This window comes from Prosopis cineraria, unplaced genomic scaffold (genome assembly GCF_029017545.1).
Source record: "Prosopis cineraria cultivar Desert tree isolate PC_DT_omini unplaced genomic scaffold, ASM2901754v1 PC1405, whole genome shotgun sequence".
Classification (NCBI taxonomy): Eukaryota; Viridiplantae; Streptophyta; class Magnoliopsida; order Fabales; family Fabaceae; genus Prosopis; species Prosopis cineraria.
This window is the reverse complement of record NW_026556730.1, coordinates 1-17,275: the sequence shown is the minus strand read 5'-3', so window position 1 is coordinate 17,275 and position 17,275 is coordinate 1. Positions and strand designations below refer to the sequence as shown.

The window sequence follows — 17,275 nt, the reverse complement described above, 5'->3', positions numbered from 1 at the left end:
TATAAGAGATAAAAATAAAGCAAACAAAAATACATAAAAAATGAGAAATGTTAAATCTAAAAAAAAATATAATAAATGTCCTAGAAAAAGATTTTTCAATAGAAAATGTTACTCCAGTAGGAACAAAAGAATTACAGTAGGAGATAAAATAAAAAAAAAGAAATAAAAGAGTTAAAACAACTAAAACAGTAGAAAAAAGAATTAAAAGAAAATGAAATTCAAGGAGAATTAAAATTATTACAAATAAAAGCCTAATTAAAAACTAGTAAAATAAAAACAGAATAAAATATAAAAAAAGAAACATAAAATGAAATAGATAACATCTTGTTTGAAATAGATCAATAAAGATACTTGAATACAGTATCACAAATAATTTATAAAAAATGATATTGTCAAGTTAGTTTGATAATAAATAGAGAATTATCAAGAAATATAATAGCTCTAATAGATTCTGGGCAAATATGAATTGTATACAAGAAGTATTAATTCCAATCAAATATTATGAAAAAACTTTTGAAAGAATAGGAACAACTAACAATTATTTTAAATTAGATATACAATATAAATTGACAAACACCCATATATGTAATCAAGGGATATCTTTTAAAAATATTTTCATATTAACCAAAACTCTAAGCAAACCTGCACACCTTTTTTAAAACAAGTGTCCCAATTTAAAGTGGATTACAGAGGAATAATCATAAAGATAGTAGGGAAAAAGATAATTTTTGAATGAGTAAAACTTCAAATAATTAGAAAATAAGAATGTTAAAACAAGATTATATATTTAGAAAAAATACTATAAATAAAAAACAGAAACAAGTAAACTTTCTTAGTAAAGAAATACACTATAAAAGAATTGAAGAACAAATAAAAAATTTAAAAGTAAAAAATAAAATAAATGACATACTCTATTTGTTAAAAAATGTAAGACATTTTAATTGAATCTCATTCCCAATAAAATAGTTACCTACTTTCAAACTAACCCTATTTTTTATATTTATCACTATTAAATACTCTACAATAAATATAAAGTTATTATCAATAGGAATACTTTTGAAAAAGGTAATAATTACACCTCAAAATGTTAAAACTGCCTTATATTTTTGAACATTTAATTTCTTAAAAAATACTTTATATTTTTTAATAAAGGGAGTAAAAAAAAAAATTGAAGGAGATGTTTGTACATAACACCCAAATGCTTTTTGGAATAGAAAAAGATACATAGTAGAATCACCTTATAAAATTTTTTTAATGAAAAAAAATACTAATAAAAGCTAGACCTATACAAATGAATCAAAAATTGTTAGAATATTGTAAAACAAAAATTAAACAATTATTTGAAAAGAAATTAGTAAAGTCGAGTAAATCTTTATGGAGTTGTTTAGCTTTTTATGTCCAAAACAGTGCAAAAATAAAAAGAGGTGTTCTAAAATTAGTTATAAATTATAAGCCATCAAACAAAATTTTAAGATATATTAGATATCCTATTCCTAATAAAAAGAATTTAATATAGAGATTAACTAATGCCTCAATATTTTTAAAATTTGATATGTAATCAAGATATTACTTGATATAAACAGTAGAAAGATATACATACATACATACATATATATATATATATATAATAGCTTTTACAATTCCTTTTGGACTTTGGGAATAGAATATAATGTTTTTGGATTAATGCTTTTTATAAAATATGCACCCTCACAATTTCAACAGGTAATGAATCACATATTTAATCCATAATAGTTTATATTGATTATGTTTAGTGTTTTCCAATTCAATTGAAGAATATTTTAAACATCTTAATTATTTTTATGAAATAATAAAAGCTAACGATCTAGCAGTCTCAACTAAGGAAATGAAATTGCTCTAGACTAGAGAAAAATTTGCAGGGATAAAAACATATTAAGAAAGGATAACGCTAGTTAGTAGAGTGGTAGAATTTGTAGAAAAACCTTTTAGAATAGACAAATAAAATGACATAAATAGTAAAACAAGCAAAACAACAAGTCAAAAGTCTATCTTATTTAGGGATAGCAAATCTGACATCTTTTAAGATAGTGGAGATAGATGCATCAGAAATAGAATATAGAGGAATCCTAAAATAATTAAATGGAGATAACACAAAAAAAAAGATAGTTAAATTCCACCATTTAAAAAGAAGTTTTATCTATCATTTTGTGTGTTTCAAAATTTCAAGACGATTTGATGAATCAAAATTTTTTAGGCAAATGACAATAAAATCCATCAAAAATATATAAATGATAATTGAATCTTTCGAAATGTTATAATTTCTCTGAAGTTTCTACAGACTTTTCTATCATTAATGAATTTATTTAAATTACCAGGCTGCCCTTATTGAAAATAAATAATTTATAACTTTTTTTCTTATATTCACAACAATGAAAAAATAAATGAGGAATTTAATATGTAAAGTTATGATTTATTATTGCATTGTTGCGAATATAAGAAAGAAAGTTATGAATCATTTATTTTTAATAAAAGCAATTTGATAATTTATATAAATTCATTAATGACATAAAATTTCCTAAAAACTTTAGAAAAATTATAATATTTTGAAGGACTAAATTATCATTTATACATTTTGAAGAGACTTTATTGTTATTTTCCTAAAGTTTTTTATAAAAGTATATTATAAAGAAGTAAAAGATGTTTTATAAAAGATGTTAAAAACTTGGATGCAAAACAGATTTTTGCTAGATGACAAACAATTTTATCCTATTTTTATTTCAAAATACAATTTATAATAGAAAAAATGATTCTCTTTTAAATTTTTTAATAAGAGAATTTTTATAAAAAAAATATTTTCACAATAAGTAAATCCACAAAAGATAAAGACATAACCATACAGCCAGCCACTCCATAAAAACCAAAAGCCAATATACCATTGAAAACATAAGACATATTCCTTAAAGAGACAAAATCTTAAAACCAAAGACATACCAGGAAGCTACGACCTGAATAGAAAAGCCAATACATTCCAAAATAATATTTAATAACTATTTACACCGTCAAGCCAGAATTTTAAAGAGAGTGTAGTTCTCATACAATATAAGCAATATTTCCCCTTTACGAAGAAGAGTAAACATGGAATTATATTCTGATAAACATAAAAAATGATAGAAAGTACTATAAGTTAATTTTGGCACCATCAAAGTCTACCACCATTACTTATCAAGAGAAAGGTGGAAGTCTTTACAGCTAGATAAAAATCCATAAGATGTTAACTCTGACCACTTGGGGTTACTCGCTTTTTACAGCAAAAATTTTTTCCAATAAACTACTATGATCAAGTTTATAATTATTATAATTATAAAGAAGCATAATATATCATTTTATATTATAAAAATTATGAACATTCTTGATTTTTTTAGTTTGTCAGGGATTGTCCAAATAATTTTTAAAATAATTCCTTGAGTGATTCTACATTTTTGGACCAAAAAAAAAATATTTCCTTTAGTGGCAAAGGAATATAAATGTTTTAAAGAAAAAATTAATTTTTAAAGAAAATGAAAAGCCATTTTATTTCTTCTATCACATGAAAGTGCCAAATAATGAGCTGATGCTTTGTTGTGGTAAATGAAAGGCCACAATGTCATACAATTAATTATATCTATTAAAAGATTAAGAGTTAAATGGTAATAGTAAAACATAAAGAAGAAGGGGCTTCCCTTATCTAGGAGGTAGCTACCTAAGCATCATAGGGAGCTTCAGATGAAGGATTCTCTATTCAAAAATTAAAGATGAACATATTCAACACAGATTTTAAAGATTATTAATTGGTTGTCGCGAAGAGAAAAATGAGAAGAAGAAAAGAAAGCAAGTCATGAGTGAAAGATGTGATAAAAGAAAAGGCAAAAGAAAAATAAGAAAAAAGAGCTAAGACAAAAAGAGCAAGTCATGAATAAAAAGTGTGACAAAAGAAAAGGCAAAAGAACAATCAGAAAAAAGAGAAGAGAATAATTTTGTCAAAAATAATTCAAACATCAAAAGAGAAAGAAAAAATAATCAAAATTAAAGAAATTAAAAGAGTTAATTTAATCACGAGCTTTCTAAACTTTTACAAAATTAGAAGACTTTTGATTTTATAAAAATTGAGAATTTTTCTGAAGAAACTGACAGCAAAATTGTAGCAGAAGCAATTGAACGTGCTGAAGGCTTTGTCACCACCGTGAAGGACATGTTCATTATGTGGAGAAGAGAATATGAAAATCCAAATTCAGATTCAACTCTGAAACTGATGCCAGATCAAAGAATAATGGCCAAAGGATATACTAACATTGCAATGGCTAAAAACAAAACTATTCTTTACAATGCTCTCATAAACACAAGAGAAAGTCAGCTTGCTATTGGAGAAGGAAGTTCTGAACTTCTGATGCAGAGCTTCACTCTAGGTATTTGATTTAGTCCTTTTTTTTTTTTTATATAGTTTTGTGGGCATATTAGATTGTTTTTATTTTAATTCAAAGTTTCTATTTATTTTTCCAAGTGCACTTGATCAAGCCAAAGCTTTGGGTCTTGTTCTATCAATGGCAAAGGACTAACTCCATGACTGTCTTTTAGTGGCAAGGAACTTGAGGGTAATGCTTCAGTCAACTGAAGAGAGTGTTAATTTGCAAAAGAAAAGAAGTGCATTCTTCATTCAGCTAGCTGCCATAACTGTGCCTAGACCATTGCCTTGCCTTCCGTTGCAACCTGCAGCAGATTATTTCCTGCTTGGTTATCATAAAAAAGGAAATTTTGACAAAGAGAAGATTGAAGATCCATCTCTTTACCACTATGCTATCCTTTCTGATAATGTGCTGGATACATCAGTGGTTGTTAATTGTACTGTCCATAAAGCAAAGGAACCAGAGAAGCATGTGTTTAATATAGTAACCGATAAGTTGAATTTTGCCGCAATGAGAATGTGGTTTCTTCTCAAGCCCCCTGCTGAAGCTACTGTTGAGGTGGTGAAATACTGTAACTTGGTTAATGATTGGTGTTGCTTAGAGACAGAGTAACATGGTTAATGTTCAAGTGGCTCGCGTTGCTCGTCCTAGACCCATTTCAACCCTCGGAGAGAAGCGACTCTCGCAAGAGAGGACAGGCTAACGGCGCTGCTGGAGCCTGGAGGAAGAAGAACGAGAAGCGGAAATAAATTTGCAGCATATTGATTGGAAAATGGCATGGCCCTGCCCTAGGGTTTGTTTCATCAGCAAAACGGTGCGTTTTGGCGGAATGGAGAGGCAACGGAGAGAAGGGTTCCACATGACTGGCAATTATTGGTTTATCATTAGATCTTTTTTTTTTTTTGGGGGGGGGGGGGGTTACTTATCACATTAGATCTTTTGGATTTCCCTGCCTGCGCGATTACCTTCTTGGTGATTCCTATTATCCCAGGTACGATTTCATCGTTGGATCTCTCTCTCTTTTCTCATTTGCAACGAAATGTTGAATAATTAGATTCTGTCCGAACACTTTCCCAGTTAACCAAATTGTTGTTTCAGGCGCAACGAAAATTTGTGTTGAACGGAATTAGAATCTTTCTATTCTTCCTTTGTTTTGTCTCCGTTCATTTCATTCTTTGTGTCGCTAGGAAGCTGGCATCACGGTTCACGGATAAGTTTTGAGCTTAGTGTTTTCTGTTTTGCATAGGTGCTACAACTAAATACCTAAATTTCATACCCTGGAGGCAGTTTTGAGTCGTCGAATAATTTTAGTTCAATAGATGGCGGCATCAGTACCTGTGCGGCAAATTGTATCTGGGACTTCTCCTCGTTTTTTCCAGTTTGAGACATGTTCCTATGATCTTGAGTTTGTAACGCCCAGGTCCAACAAATCCAATGTATATAACAGAAGAAAAAAAATTTCCGGGTATGTGCTCGGGAAAAGTAGTTCAAGAATATGCCTGACTTCGAAGAAGACAAGTACATTGCAGGTTGTAGATGGTGAATTTCACGGGATGATTGATCGTGGGCGATTAGAATCCGTTGTTTGCAATTGTCAACGGGTAGACAGTGTTGGCAGCTCAGCAACTGAGGATCAAGACAGTGCATGGTCCTGGGCCACGGAAAAACGACCATCAGGGTTTCTTAGCGGGAATTTCACGGGTGGTAAGTCACAAGGAGAAGCTCTTAAGATTGATGAGCCGGTAGAACCCACAAATGGAAGTTTAATAGCCAACAGAAAGTCAACTGCGGGTGGACTTGCAAAAGAAACATTGCATGAGGTCATTGAGAATTCAATTGAGGATGAAGCATGGAATTTACTGAGGGACTCTATTGTTTATTATTGCAATAACCCTATTGGAACTATTGCTGCAAATGATCCAAGCAGTAGTTGTATCCTAAACTATGATCAGGTCTTTATCCGTGACTTCATACCTTCTGGGGTAGCATTTCTCTTGAAAGGAGAGTATGATATTGTACGGAATTTCATTCTTCATACGCTTCAGTTGCAGGTAATGTCATAAACCCTTTATTGATGGTGCTATAATTCATTTGAGTGCTAAATTTGCTTGTTAAGCTGATTGTGAGTTTTGGGCAGAGTTGGGAGAAAACCATGGATTGTCATAGTCCTGGTCAAGGATTGATGCCTGCAAGTTTTAAAGTGCGGACTATTCCCCTTGATGGAGATGATTCTGCAACTGAGGATGTCCTAGATCCTGATTTTGGTGAAGCTGCCATTGGTCGTGTGGCACCAGTTGATTCCGGTTAGCAAGTAGCACCATGATATTATTTATATTATTTATTCAATTTTTAACTTTTCTTCACTAGTAACAGTGTCTAACTCTACTGCCAGGACTTTGGTGGATTATATTGTTGCGAGCATATGGAAAATGTTCTGGAGATTTGTCTGTGCAAGAGAGAGTTGATGTGCAAACTGGAATCAAAATGATTCTAAAGCTGTGTCTTGCAGATGGTTTTGATATGTTTCCAACTTTGCTGGTGACAGATGGTTCCTGTATGATAGATCGTCGTATGGGAATTCACGGTCACCCTCTGGAGATTCAAGTTAGTAGCTCCTTTCTATATTGTTGGATTCATTACTTAGCTTCTGCTTCTAAAAAGTCCCCCCCTCATATAAAGACATAGACAATTTCAGCAGTTTTTTTTGGCTGATATCAAATTTAGCCAAATAAGTACTTGAGTACTCCTTTAAGGCCATCTGCTTGTTGCATGAAGTTAATATATATTTTCTGTGATCAATTTTTAATGTCCTGCAGGCGTTGTTTTACTCAGCATTACTATGTGCGCGAGAGATGCTTGCTCCTGAAGATGGATCAGCTGATCTTATTAGAGCACTGAACAGTCGGCTTGTTTCATTATCATTCCACATAAGGGAATATTACTGGGTTGATATGAGAAAACTCAACGAGATCTACAGATACAAGACTGAGGAGTATTCATATGATGCCGTTAATAAATTTAACATCTATCCTGATCAAATTCCCTCGTGGTTGGTGGAATTCATGCCAGCTAAAGGAGGTTATTTGATTGGAAACCTGCAACCTGCTCACATGGACTTCCGTTTTTTTTCTCTTGGAAACCTATGGTCTATTGTAAGTAGTCTGGCCACTGCAGATCAATCACATGCCATCTTAGACCTAATTGAAGCAAAATGGTCAGAGTTAGTGGCTGGCATGCCTTTCAAGATATGCTACCCTGCTCTTGAAGACCAGGAATGGCGTATTATAACAGGCAGCGACCCCAAAAACACGTAATGTCTTCACAAAAATCCTGCATTATTTTCTTCTTATTTTCTGCAGCTATTCTGACCTCTTATTTTCGTATGCAGTCCTTGGTCCTACCACAATGCAGGCTCTTGGCCAACTTTGCTCTGGCAGGTTAGTGTTTATTATTGATATTTTATGGTTTCTATTGGGTTCAATTCTTAGACTCAAAGCAGTAAAATAATCTTTTTTATTGAAAAACTGTACAATAATCACAAAATATTACATGCAACTTTTAACTGTATGCCTAATCCTATCATCAACCACCACCTCGTTACAACAAAGTGAGGGTTGATTAAAGGTACAAAAAGACAGAAAATAAATCTTCAGTAAGTCAACTTCACACATCATTGGAAGTGTAAAATATAATTTCTCTTCTGCCATGATGTTGATTCTTACTGAACTTGTGATTTGAGACTTACCAGGGAGATGAATGCTCATGCCCTTGAAATTTTTGGTGTTCTGTTAAAATTTTCCCTGTAAACTACGTTGCTATTTTATTCTTTATTAATTTTTCATTCACACATCTAAACCTTAACCCTAAAAGATGGGACATCTACCATGCTTCCCATATAAATTTGGGTCAAGAGAGGTTGTTATCGCTAGTTAGTTGCAGAATCATCTACCATCCCTCAAATTACACTTAGCATTTTTAACCATTTCTTTCTTTAGTTAACATCTAAGTGATGGATACTATAGCACGATCCGATTCTTTAGTTTTAAATAGAACCAAACCAAAGCAAATTAAAATTCATCAGTGATGCTTCAGAGTTTCAAGGGCTGCAGCTTGGACAGGTATTAATTCGAGTGTGGGATAGCCTTCACTATAAGTCAGGTTGTCCCTGTCAAATATTGGTGGTGATAGACCTCCTGATGGATACAGTGTATCACTAGCACTTGCTACCAAATTTTTGCCCCCACAATCAAAGATCTAGAAGTTAAGGGATCAAATTATTTGAAATAAGGCTATCCTGGCAAATATATCTTGTCTTTTCGTTTACAAAAAGATCAGGCGACACTCGAGAAGGGTTTTTGGTCACTGGAGGTCAGTGCTCTTAAAATAGATTGGAAATTGAAGTTATAGTTTCTGGTTGATATTAGCCTACAGGACGCCAAAATAATGGTTGGATCATGGAAATGGACATATTCTGTGGATTAAATGACTGTGGTTATATTGCAGCTTGCCGTTGCATGCATTAAGATGAAAAGACCAGAGATTGCTTTAAAGGCTGTCCAGGTAGCTGAGAGCAGGTTATCAAAAGACAAGTGGCCTGAGTACTATGATACAAAGCAAGCAAGGCTTATTGGAAAACAGGCACGACTTTTTCAAACATGGTCTATCGCAGGATACCTTGTGGCAAAGCTCTTGCTAGCCAATCCGAATGCTGCAAAAATCCTTATTAACGAAGAGGATCCAGAGCTTATAAATGCTATGCTAAGTGCCAACCCAAAGAAGAGGGAACGGGGCAGGAAGAAACAGAGCTTTATAGTCTGAGTTGATCTCATGAGGTAGTCTTCCTCTCGAATCTTCCATAGCTTATTGGCTTTTGATGGTTCAGCTATGATTATGAGACGCAGGCAGACAAGTTAGAGCGTCTTTCTCACCCATTCCTTTTAGGGTTCACCTTTGTGTATGTATGATGTTTTTGGATGTGGCTCTATTCTTTTTGAACATTAATTTTGTGAATTTTAAGCCGTAATAGATTGTTAGATGCACCCAAGTAATGAATAGACCTGTCAATATATGCAAGTTCTGCATATTGTATCTTTCGTTTTTAAGAAGTGCCACCGTCATTTTTTATAGTATGTATGTATGTATGTAACTTTGCTGGTATTGTAGTCAATTTCAAATCCGGATGAAGGAGGAGAATTGTGTTAGCTTCTCATCAATTAATGTAAAACTCTGTCAAATATAGGTTTTATATATATATATATATATATAAAAGAGAAGAGGCTATTTTCAACATAAAATGGAATCAGATGAAAGAAAAAGGGAGATAATTTGTTTAAGATAAAAATGTTTCATGTAATTCGAATAAAAGACTAATAAGTATTATTATTAAATGATAATTATAAAGACATAATAGATATCACATATTTTATTTTATTTTATTTTTTTAGGTCAATCAAAATTTTGACACTAAACATTTTTTAAAAGAAACTTTCTTGACAAAATTACTATTTAACTCTAATTAGAATTGTTCAAATAATTGTCAAATATTACTATATGGTGCTATTGTGTCATTTATTTAAGCTTCCAAGAAACCATTATGCCAAAGGAAAATTAAGAACATTATTTGTACCTGGCAAAAACTTACAGAATAAATTTATCCTTTAACATGTTATATGGATAATTTCAGTTCCCAACTCAAAAGAAAATCCTAAAAAATAAATTGAGAGAAATGAATTACATAATATGAAGATGGAGGCAACAATCACTTCAACATATGTGTTTCAACTTTCACTGATAACATACGATTAGTACATTGAATTTGCTCACAATTCGCAACGTCAAGGATATAGCTCGAGAAAAACTGATCAAGAATGGATATTTGTGACATCTTAATCTGATTCTGAAAACACATTCTGGTGGTTGAAAGAAGTGATGCAACAAACGCACACGCCAGCAGAAGTACAGACAGAAGACCGATGGAGGTAAAGGCCTCAAGCAAATACCTATGGATGCCAGTCCCCATTCTACTTTTCCGAAGGGAACAACAGCCGAGTCCTATCATTCTTTTAAATGTTTATGCTCTGCCAAAATGTCGTCCAACAATGATTCACAAGCATCTTCAAGCAAATCCAACACCTGCCACACAAATGATAGCATATAATGCAGAGCGTAAGCTAAAAGTTATTAAAAAGTTAAAAAATAAATAAATAAATAAAAATCTCTACGATATAGTGCTGCCTGAATGACTGCTTATCAGGATTTACGATTGATAAAACAACACAGGGACGCAATATCAACTAGCTATGATATCATCAAGTTTTCGACAAGCTATCATTATAATATGCTTAGTGTTGATTGTAAGTATTGATTTTTTCGGAAAAAAGTTGATGAAAATCATTAGCTGCTTACTATTGGGTTTTCATATCCATCCTTGCACAGCCCTCCTTCATGTTAATATATCAAATGCAAAAGCAAAACAAAACAAAGCATCCTAACACCTTTGGCGCCAAGTAGGCAAATACTACAGGATACGGTTCTTCATACTCTGCCAAAATGTTTAAGGGCAATTACCAAGCAAAATTTCTCTGGAAGCGTAACTTTTTTTTTTTTTTCAACTATGTTTTCATACACATCAATGTAATGCTTGGATTTCAGTCCCCACAAATTATTCCAATCATGCTCGTATTGCCCTTGCCCATCCCAACAGATGATGATCTGCCTTAACCAACAAAAAGAACCAACCAGTAACTAAATCATTACCTTCTCAAACCCTTGTGGCCCGCCATAGTAAGGATCAGGGACTTCAGTTTCATCATGTTTTTTACAATACGAGCACATCAATTTAACCTGCATCACCGATACTCACATTAAACAAGCTAAAAAAAGTTAGAAACCCAATCTTAATAAAACCCTTACGCTGACCTTCTTATATGCATCAGCCGGTAAACTATCTCTAGACTTCCATATATTGAATGCCTCTAATATGTCCTCTACAGCAAACAAGAAACAAAAGCCATTACACCACCCTGTAAGAACTCATGCAAGAGATTGTTCAAGACAACCAGTTCTGTCCAGAGATCTGATTCAAGCTCACCTTTGTTTCGCTTGTCCATAGCAAGGATAAGATCAAAATCTCGGAAATCAGATGGCTGGATTGGCCTGGAAATAGAGGTTATCTCAATACCTCGCCTTTTTGAGGCTGCTCTCATCCTTGGGTCTGCTTCATTTCCCTTCATCAATAATGACCATTAAAATAGAATTCAATAATCCAATAGTTAGCCTGCTACCCGTGCAACATTACATGAGTTATAGAAAAAGCGTAAGTCAATACAAGTTAAACATATCAAATCATGACATTATTCACAAGTCAAATTAGTTGAATCGACTTCGTAGAAAGTTATCTAGTATGGAAGAAGATTTCATTGGTCTTCTTGAATTTTCTCCGGTCACGAGTAAATATATAAATAAATCTACCAATACAATAAATCAATTGCTTTCTTCTTTCACCCAGTGGTCTACTTCATTTACATTCAACAACAATGAGCCAGTATTATTCAGAGATTCTTGAATCGTCACTTGTCACAATGGCAGCCATATGAAGCGGAGATAATTCAAGCACAAACAAGAACACACAATACTACAGATCTATCCGATGATCATAGTATGAGATGTAACTAGGGATAACCCACCTCATGGTAATTAATGGTGCCTGCAGAATCAATTTTGAAGTTGGAATCCAAAGCCCTTTGCTTGACCAAGTGTCTGAAGACCCCTTCAGCGGCTGGGCTCCGACAGATGTTGCCGAGGCAAACAAAAAGCACCGAGAGTGGCTTTGTATCCTGGTCAGTGTCAATGGATGAGGTAGGAGAAGCCATCAGTGGTTGAATCGACGACGACCCCGAAGGAGAAAAGAGATTATGGTTGCAGGAAAGTGCAGTAGTGGGGTTTCTGAGAGAAAGGCATGGAATTCGTGATGGAAGAATAACAAATGGTGCGTTCGAGGAGGGGAATTGAGGGCAATGGCAAAATCGTAAATTACTGAGGTTGCCTCCGGAATTGTACAACGCCCTCATTTCTCCCGCAAGTGTGGACTGTGCCTTTGCCTTCAGTGAGAGTGAGACAGGAACCCCATCTTTCAAATGCTTCCTAAATTCCAGAATTTTTAATAAGGTGAACCACGCACAGAAGAGGCTTGTCATTTGTCATGTTCCGTTTTACCGAACAAATTAGATGGATCTTGCATAGTACTTTAATATTAAAAATATATACACATTGTTTCGATGCAATATAAAGGAATTATTGGCAATTCCAATACATTACAAGATTTCAGCTATTTGATTAATATTAAATAAAGTAAAGAAAATTAAATTAGCTAACAAAAATTATATTATATATTGTAAAAAAATTACATTAATAAATTTATGTAATCTCCATTACAACTATTTTTTATAACATATTAAATAAATACATATAATTTTTATTACATTTCATTTCATTTCTTAACATAACATTACATTCTCTTTAATTTTTTAATCAAATAGGTAATAAATATAATTGAGTTGGTGTTTGATTAAACTGGTGGAGGAATTGTTGGTAAAAAAAATTGGTGGAAGGGTTGAATCAGCCATAAACTATTGTTAGTAATGATAGTACCATACAACTTTATTTAAAAATAAAAACAATTGATTTTATCTATATTTAAATAAACAAAATTTTCAATTTTACATGTCATTATCACTCATAATTAATAATTTTAAATTTAAGTGGATATGATATTAAAAAAATTTAATTAATATACATTTATAATAATGACCTCTATGTTTATTGGCAAAAAAAATAATAATAAAATAATTTCCATTTGTATCCTCTCGAAGTAGTTTATATAAAGACGTTTAGTCTAGTATTATAAAATATTAAAATATAAAAAATATTATAAAATATTTTGTAAAGTATTATAAAATATTTTGTAAAGTATTATATTAAAAAAATATAAGATATTTGTAACTTTTTAAAATATAATTTATATAATTTTTCAGAAAATATTTTAATTATAGTTAATTAATCTTCTTCCAGCTGAACTAATACACTATTTATCTTAGACATAAATTTACCCCCAAGGGTACAGTGAAGAATTATTGCAAAGGTATAGTTTTGCCCAGGAGCAAGAAGCAGCTTCTGCTTCCTTCCTCTGTTATAGTTTTGCCCTCTGAACTTTTTATCTTTCAGTGGACTGAGATACAATTCCTAATACCATCTTGCATTCTTCTGGAACCGATCTGTATTGCTAAACCACGGTGCCGAAATGGAAGAGAGTCAGAATGGCGGTGACGGCAATTCGGCGATTCCGGATGGTGAGGAAGACGCCCTTATCGGACCGGGGCCAGCCCTACGCTCTCGACCTAAACGTCCTCTCCAGTTCGAGCAGGCCTACCTCGATGCTTTACCCTCTGCAAACATGTGAGTAGTCGTTCTAGCATCTTTCATATGTCCATGCCCTGAGATCACAGTTTAGGGTTTAAAGTTTAGTTCTTTTTGTCTTTAAATCAATTAAGTTGATACCAACAACTATGCAGGAAATTATATATAGTGAAAAATTTTTAGTCAGGATGGTGGTGGTTTGATTTTTTATGCTGAAGTGCAGGTGCTCATGCAATGTTGGAAAATTATTTTTTTTTTAACTTCAAGTTTTTTGGTATCTTGAGCGGATTAAAATGTCTTCTCTTCTTGGTACGCCCTTCCAATCCATTTGCTTGCTGTATAGCTTTTGCGTTACGAATCTTCATTGATGCTGTACTGTCTCCGCTGAAAGACCAATTCAAGTATTTTCGATGAAACATTTCGTTCCACTTGTAACTGCTAAAGTAATCACAGTTTTTTTAGTTTCCGAGATGGAGACGCTTGTGAATAAAGTGAAATTTTATTACTCATTATTCCGTCGAGAATGAGCGTATTGCTGCCTGAACGCCTGTGAATTGCAATCTCACAGAACTTTTTGCAGTAAGTTTCGTGTCAAGCAACTGACTTAATTCCCTTGTGGTTCCATTTTAAAATGTAGAGATTCTGTTAAGATAGAAAAAGGACGGAGATGGATGATCACTCTTCTATTAATGGCAATGAATCCAAGAAAGAACATCCACTGAACAGAGCTAACTACTCCCTTTGTATACCTTGAATTGAGCCCAACAATGTCAGATAGCCATATAAAAAAATGGCACATCCACTAAAGATGTGGAAGATGGAATCACTTATTAATGGCAATAAATTCTTCCATGTATCTCCATTTAAATTACAAACGAACCATAAAGTAGCCAGGATGAAAACCTCCTCTTTTTTACTCTGAAATTTTTTGCCTCATGTGTTGAGTAGAATTGCTCTGAAGCGCTTCATTCTTTTCATCCAGTAAGAAATCTTGGTAGGTGTGCAGGAGGTTTTGAAATCAGCGGTTTTTTTTTTTCATCCTCGCTTCTCTCTCTTTCTACAGGTATGAGAAAAGTTATATGCATCGTGATATAGTTACCCATGTTGCTGTTTCAGCTGCAGAATTTTTCATAACTGGGAGCATTGATGGTAAACATATCCTTTGCAGCATATCTATAATCATTAAATTTTGTATAGATATGTGTTTGTGTGTATACTACTAGAGCTTTATCCAACAAATTTGGTTGTTCTATTGATCATGTAATCAGCTTCAGCATTTAATATTTGAACAATGTTTCTCTTATCTATATTGTTTTGTGGGTAATTTTTCTGCTCTGTAACTTGCTGATATGGCCTTTTTTTAACTTGACAACATTTTATCCTTTTCAAAAATATCAGACCAATTGACTCTTTTTGTAATACAATGGCTTATTGTATGATACCATGGCCTATCTCTTTGTGGGTAACTTCCTTTTGTCAACAGGGCAGTTGAAATTTTGGAAGAAAAAGCCTATTGGTATTGAATTTGCAAAGCACTTCAAATCCCATCTTGGCCCAATTGAAGGTCTAGCCGTAAGTTTATCGACCTGGTATAACTCTTGTTCATGTGAAGTAGTGTCTAACTTATCGCTGCCTCAAATCTAATTGATTGGAGATTTTTATTTATATAGTTAGATATGCTTCTCTTGGAAAGTATGTAAGTGATATGAATTTTATGTATTATGCCTGTATGGATTTTCTACTGCTGAATTGTACAATATTGTTCACCTGTGCATGGAAAAACAAAGATTTGTTAATGTGTTTCTTATTTCATCTTAGTCCCAAATAATTCTATCTCAGCTCAGGGTCTTCCAAGTCTCAATGAGGGTGCAAAGTTTATGGCTGTATCAGGATAACTGCATTAAGCATGTATTAAAAATTGCAGTGTCGTGAATATTACAGATCTTGCAGACACAAAAGTGGAAACATGCAGTTAAATATGTGCCCGTCATGTTATATATCTTACTAGAAATGGTTAATTTGGATTTGTCTTGTAGAATGCTGAGAAGCATTCTTCATGCTTTCACCACGCTGATGATATTAATCGCTTATACCAGGATAGAATTTTTCCCCTGGATTCTGTATTCAAGTTATCAAAATATGTTTTTCATCAACAATGACTTGTTTCTGCTGTGCAGGTTAGCGTTGATGGTCTGCTTTGTTGTACAATATCAAATGATCACGCTGTGAAAATTTATGATGTAGTCAACTTTGACATGATGGCGATGATTCGATTGCCATACATTCCTGGTGCTGTTGAATGGGTTTACAAACAAGGAGATGTCAAAGCTAGGCTTGCCATTAGTGATAGAAACTCATCTTTTGTGCACATATATGATGCACGAGCTGGTTCAAATGAACCTATAATCTCCAAAGAGGTACCAGTTCTAGACCAAGTTGAATTTGACTGACCATTCAAAATTGCTTGTCTTTCTTTTTTGGTTTGTGATCAGTAATGGAATTGAATGATCCACTTTTCCTCATTTCAGATGCATTTGAGTCCTATTAAAGTTATGAAGTTCAATCCACTATATGATTCTGTGATTTCAGCAGATACAAAGGGGTTGATTGAATACTGGAATCCTACTACACTTCAATTCCCAGAGGATAAGTATGTGCTCATTTTCATGCTGTCACAATTTCCTACCTCCTTTTAATGCTTGGTTGTTACTCTTGGTGGCTGTTGTAGGGGAAGTTTTTATTCACTTGTGAAAACAACTTGTTTAGGATTGCAATCTTTAAATTCTTGTTTTGTGACACTAGCATTTTTAACATTTATTTATTTCATGAACATACTATAATCTGTGTTTCTTGGTACTTGTAGGGTGAATTTTAGACTGAAAAGTGATACCAATCTCTTTGAAATAGCGCGAAATGCCAAAGACTTCTGTTAACTATTGAGGTATCAGTCTAGGCATACATCTGAACTTATAGTTCGCTAGTCAACATCAAGATAGGTTACATATATGATATAGATGCTTTCTGGGTTGAAAAGAAGACATTTATTGACAGTGATGCACCAATTTTTAGGTCAGTCCAGATGGAAAGCAATTTCCATAACATCACCTGATCGCAGGATCCGTGTGTTTTGGTTCCAGAACGGGTAGTAAATTAAGGCGAGAGTTTATGACGAATCACTGGAGGTAATACCTCACTGGAAGTTTGATCCGAGCATATTGCTTTTGGAAATCATTGGTTATTGAACAATTTTTGTTAATAGGTAGCTCAAGATCTTCAACGAAGTGATACTCCCTTATATCGGCTGGAAGCCCTTGATTTCGGCCGAAGAATGAAGGCTGTTGAGAAGGAAATAGAGAACGACAGAAAATGGCGCCACATCCAAATGCAGTTGTCTTTTTGATGAAAGTTCTAATTTTCTTATATATGCAACCTTGCTTGGCATA

At 33.3% G+C, this 17,275-nt stretch overlaps 3 protein-coding genes and 1 pseudogene across 3 annotated transcripts; 3 read left to right on the top strand and 1 right to left on the bottom strand.

Annotated features, from left to right (window-relative positions):
• The first annotated feature begins 4,216 nt into the window (after positions 1–4,216).
• LOC129300047 (probable galacturonosyltransferase 3) lies at positions 4,217–5,030 on the top strand. Its single transcript, XM_054938573.1, has 2 exons — positions 4,217–4,421; positions 4,591–5,030. The coding sequence occupies exons 1-2, from the start codon at positions 4,217–4,219 to the stop codon at positions 5,028–5,030; spliced, it is 645 nt and encodes a 214-aa protein (XP_054794548.1).
• A 291-nt stretch (positions 5,031–5,321) lies between these two features.
• LOC129300048 (neutral/alkaline invertase 3, chloroplastic-like) lies at positions 5,322–9,598 on the top strand. Its single transcript, XM_054938574.1, has 7 exons — positions 5,322–5,409; positions 5,665–6,469; positions 6,556–6,721; positions 6,811–7,022; positions 7,235–7,728; positions 7,807–7,855; positions 8,922–9,598. The coding sequence occupies exons 2-7, from the start codon at positions 5,738–5,740 to the stop codon at positions 9,234–9,236; spliced, it is 1,968 nt and encodes a 655-aa protein (XP_054794549.1). The 5' UTR covers positions 5,322–5,409; positions 5,665–5,737; the 3' UTR covers positions 9,237–9,598.
• A 536-nt stretch (positions 9,599–10,134) lies between these two features.
• On the bottom strand, positions 10,135–12,620 carry LOC129300049 (uncharacterized). Its single transcript, XM_054938575.1, has 5 exons — positions 12,104–12,620; positions 11,509–11,644; positions 11,337–11,404; positions 11,175–11,261; positions 10,135–10,550 (listed from the first exon to the last, which is right to left on the bottom strand). Exons 1-5 carry the CDS (start codon positions 12,611–12,613, stop codon positions 10,473–10,475), a joined length of 879 nt encoding a protein of 292 aa, XP_054794550.1. The 5' UTR covers positions 12,614–12,620; the 3' UTR covers positions 10,135–10,472.
• A 930-nt stretch (positions 12,621–13,550) lies between these two features.
• On the top strand, positions 13,551–17,269 carry LOC129300051 (peptidyl-prolyl cis-trans isomerase CYP71-like; annotated as a pseudogene).
• The last annotated feature ends 6 nt before the right edge of the window (positions 17,270–17,275 follow it).

What these genes read in the sequence shown, in the direction of transcription:
- LOC129300047 (XM_054938573.1), top strand. Translation starts at nt 4,217, where the DNA reads ATGTGGAGAAGAGAATATGAAAATCCAAATTCAGATTCAACTCTGAAA. An exon ending in GATGCAGAGCTTCACTCTAG is followed by an intron (nt 4,422 to 4,590) that starts GTATTTGATTTA and finishes ACTGTCTTTTAG; the next exon opens with TGGCAAGGAACTTGAGGGTA.
- LOC129300048 (XM_054938574.1), top strand. Translation starts at nt 5,738, where the DNA reads ATGGCGGCATCAGTACCTGTGCGGCAAATTGTATCTGGGACTTCTCCT. An exon ending in GGCAGCGACCCCAAAAACAC is followed by an intron (nt 7,729 to 7,806) that starts GTAATGTCTTCA and finishes TTTCGTATGCAG; the next exon opens with TCCTTGGTCCTACCACAATG. An exon ending in GGCCAACTTTGCTCTGGCAG is followed by an intron (nt 7,856 to 8,921) that starts GTTAGTGTTTAT and finishes GTTATATTGCAG; the next exon opens with CTTGCCGTTGCATGCATTAA.
- LOC129300049 (XM_054938575.1), bottom strand. Translation starts at nt 12,613, where the DNA reads ATGACAAGCCTCTTCTGTGCGTGGTTCACCTTATTAAAAATTCTGGAA. An exon ending in TATGGACAAGCGAAACAAAG is followed by an intron (nt 11,405 to 11,508) that starts GTGAGCTTGAAT and finishes TGTTTGCTGTAG; the next exon opens with AGGACATATTAGAGGCATTC. An exon ending in GGCCACAAGGGTTTGAGAAG is followed by an intron (nt 10,551 to 11,174) that starts GTAATGATTTAG and finishes TTTGTGTGGCAG; the next exon opens with GTGTTGGATTTGCTTGAAGA.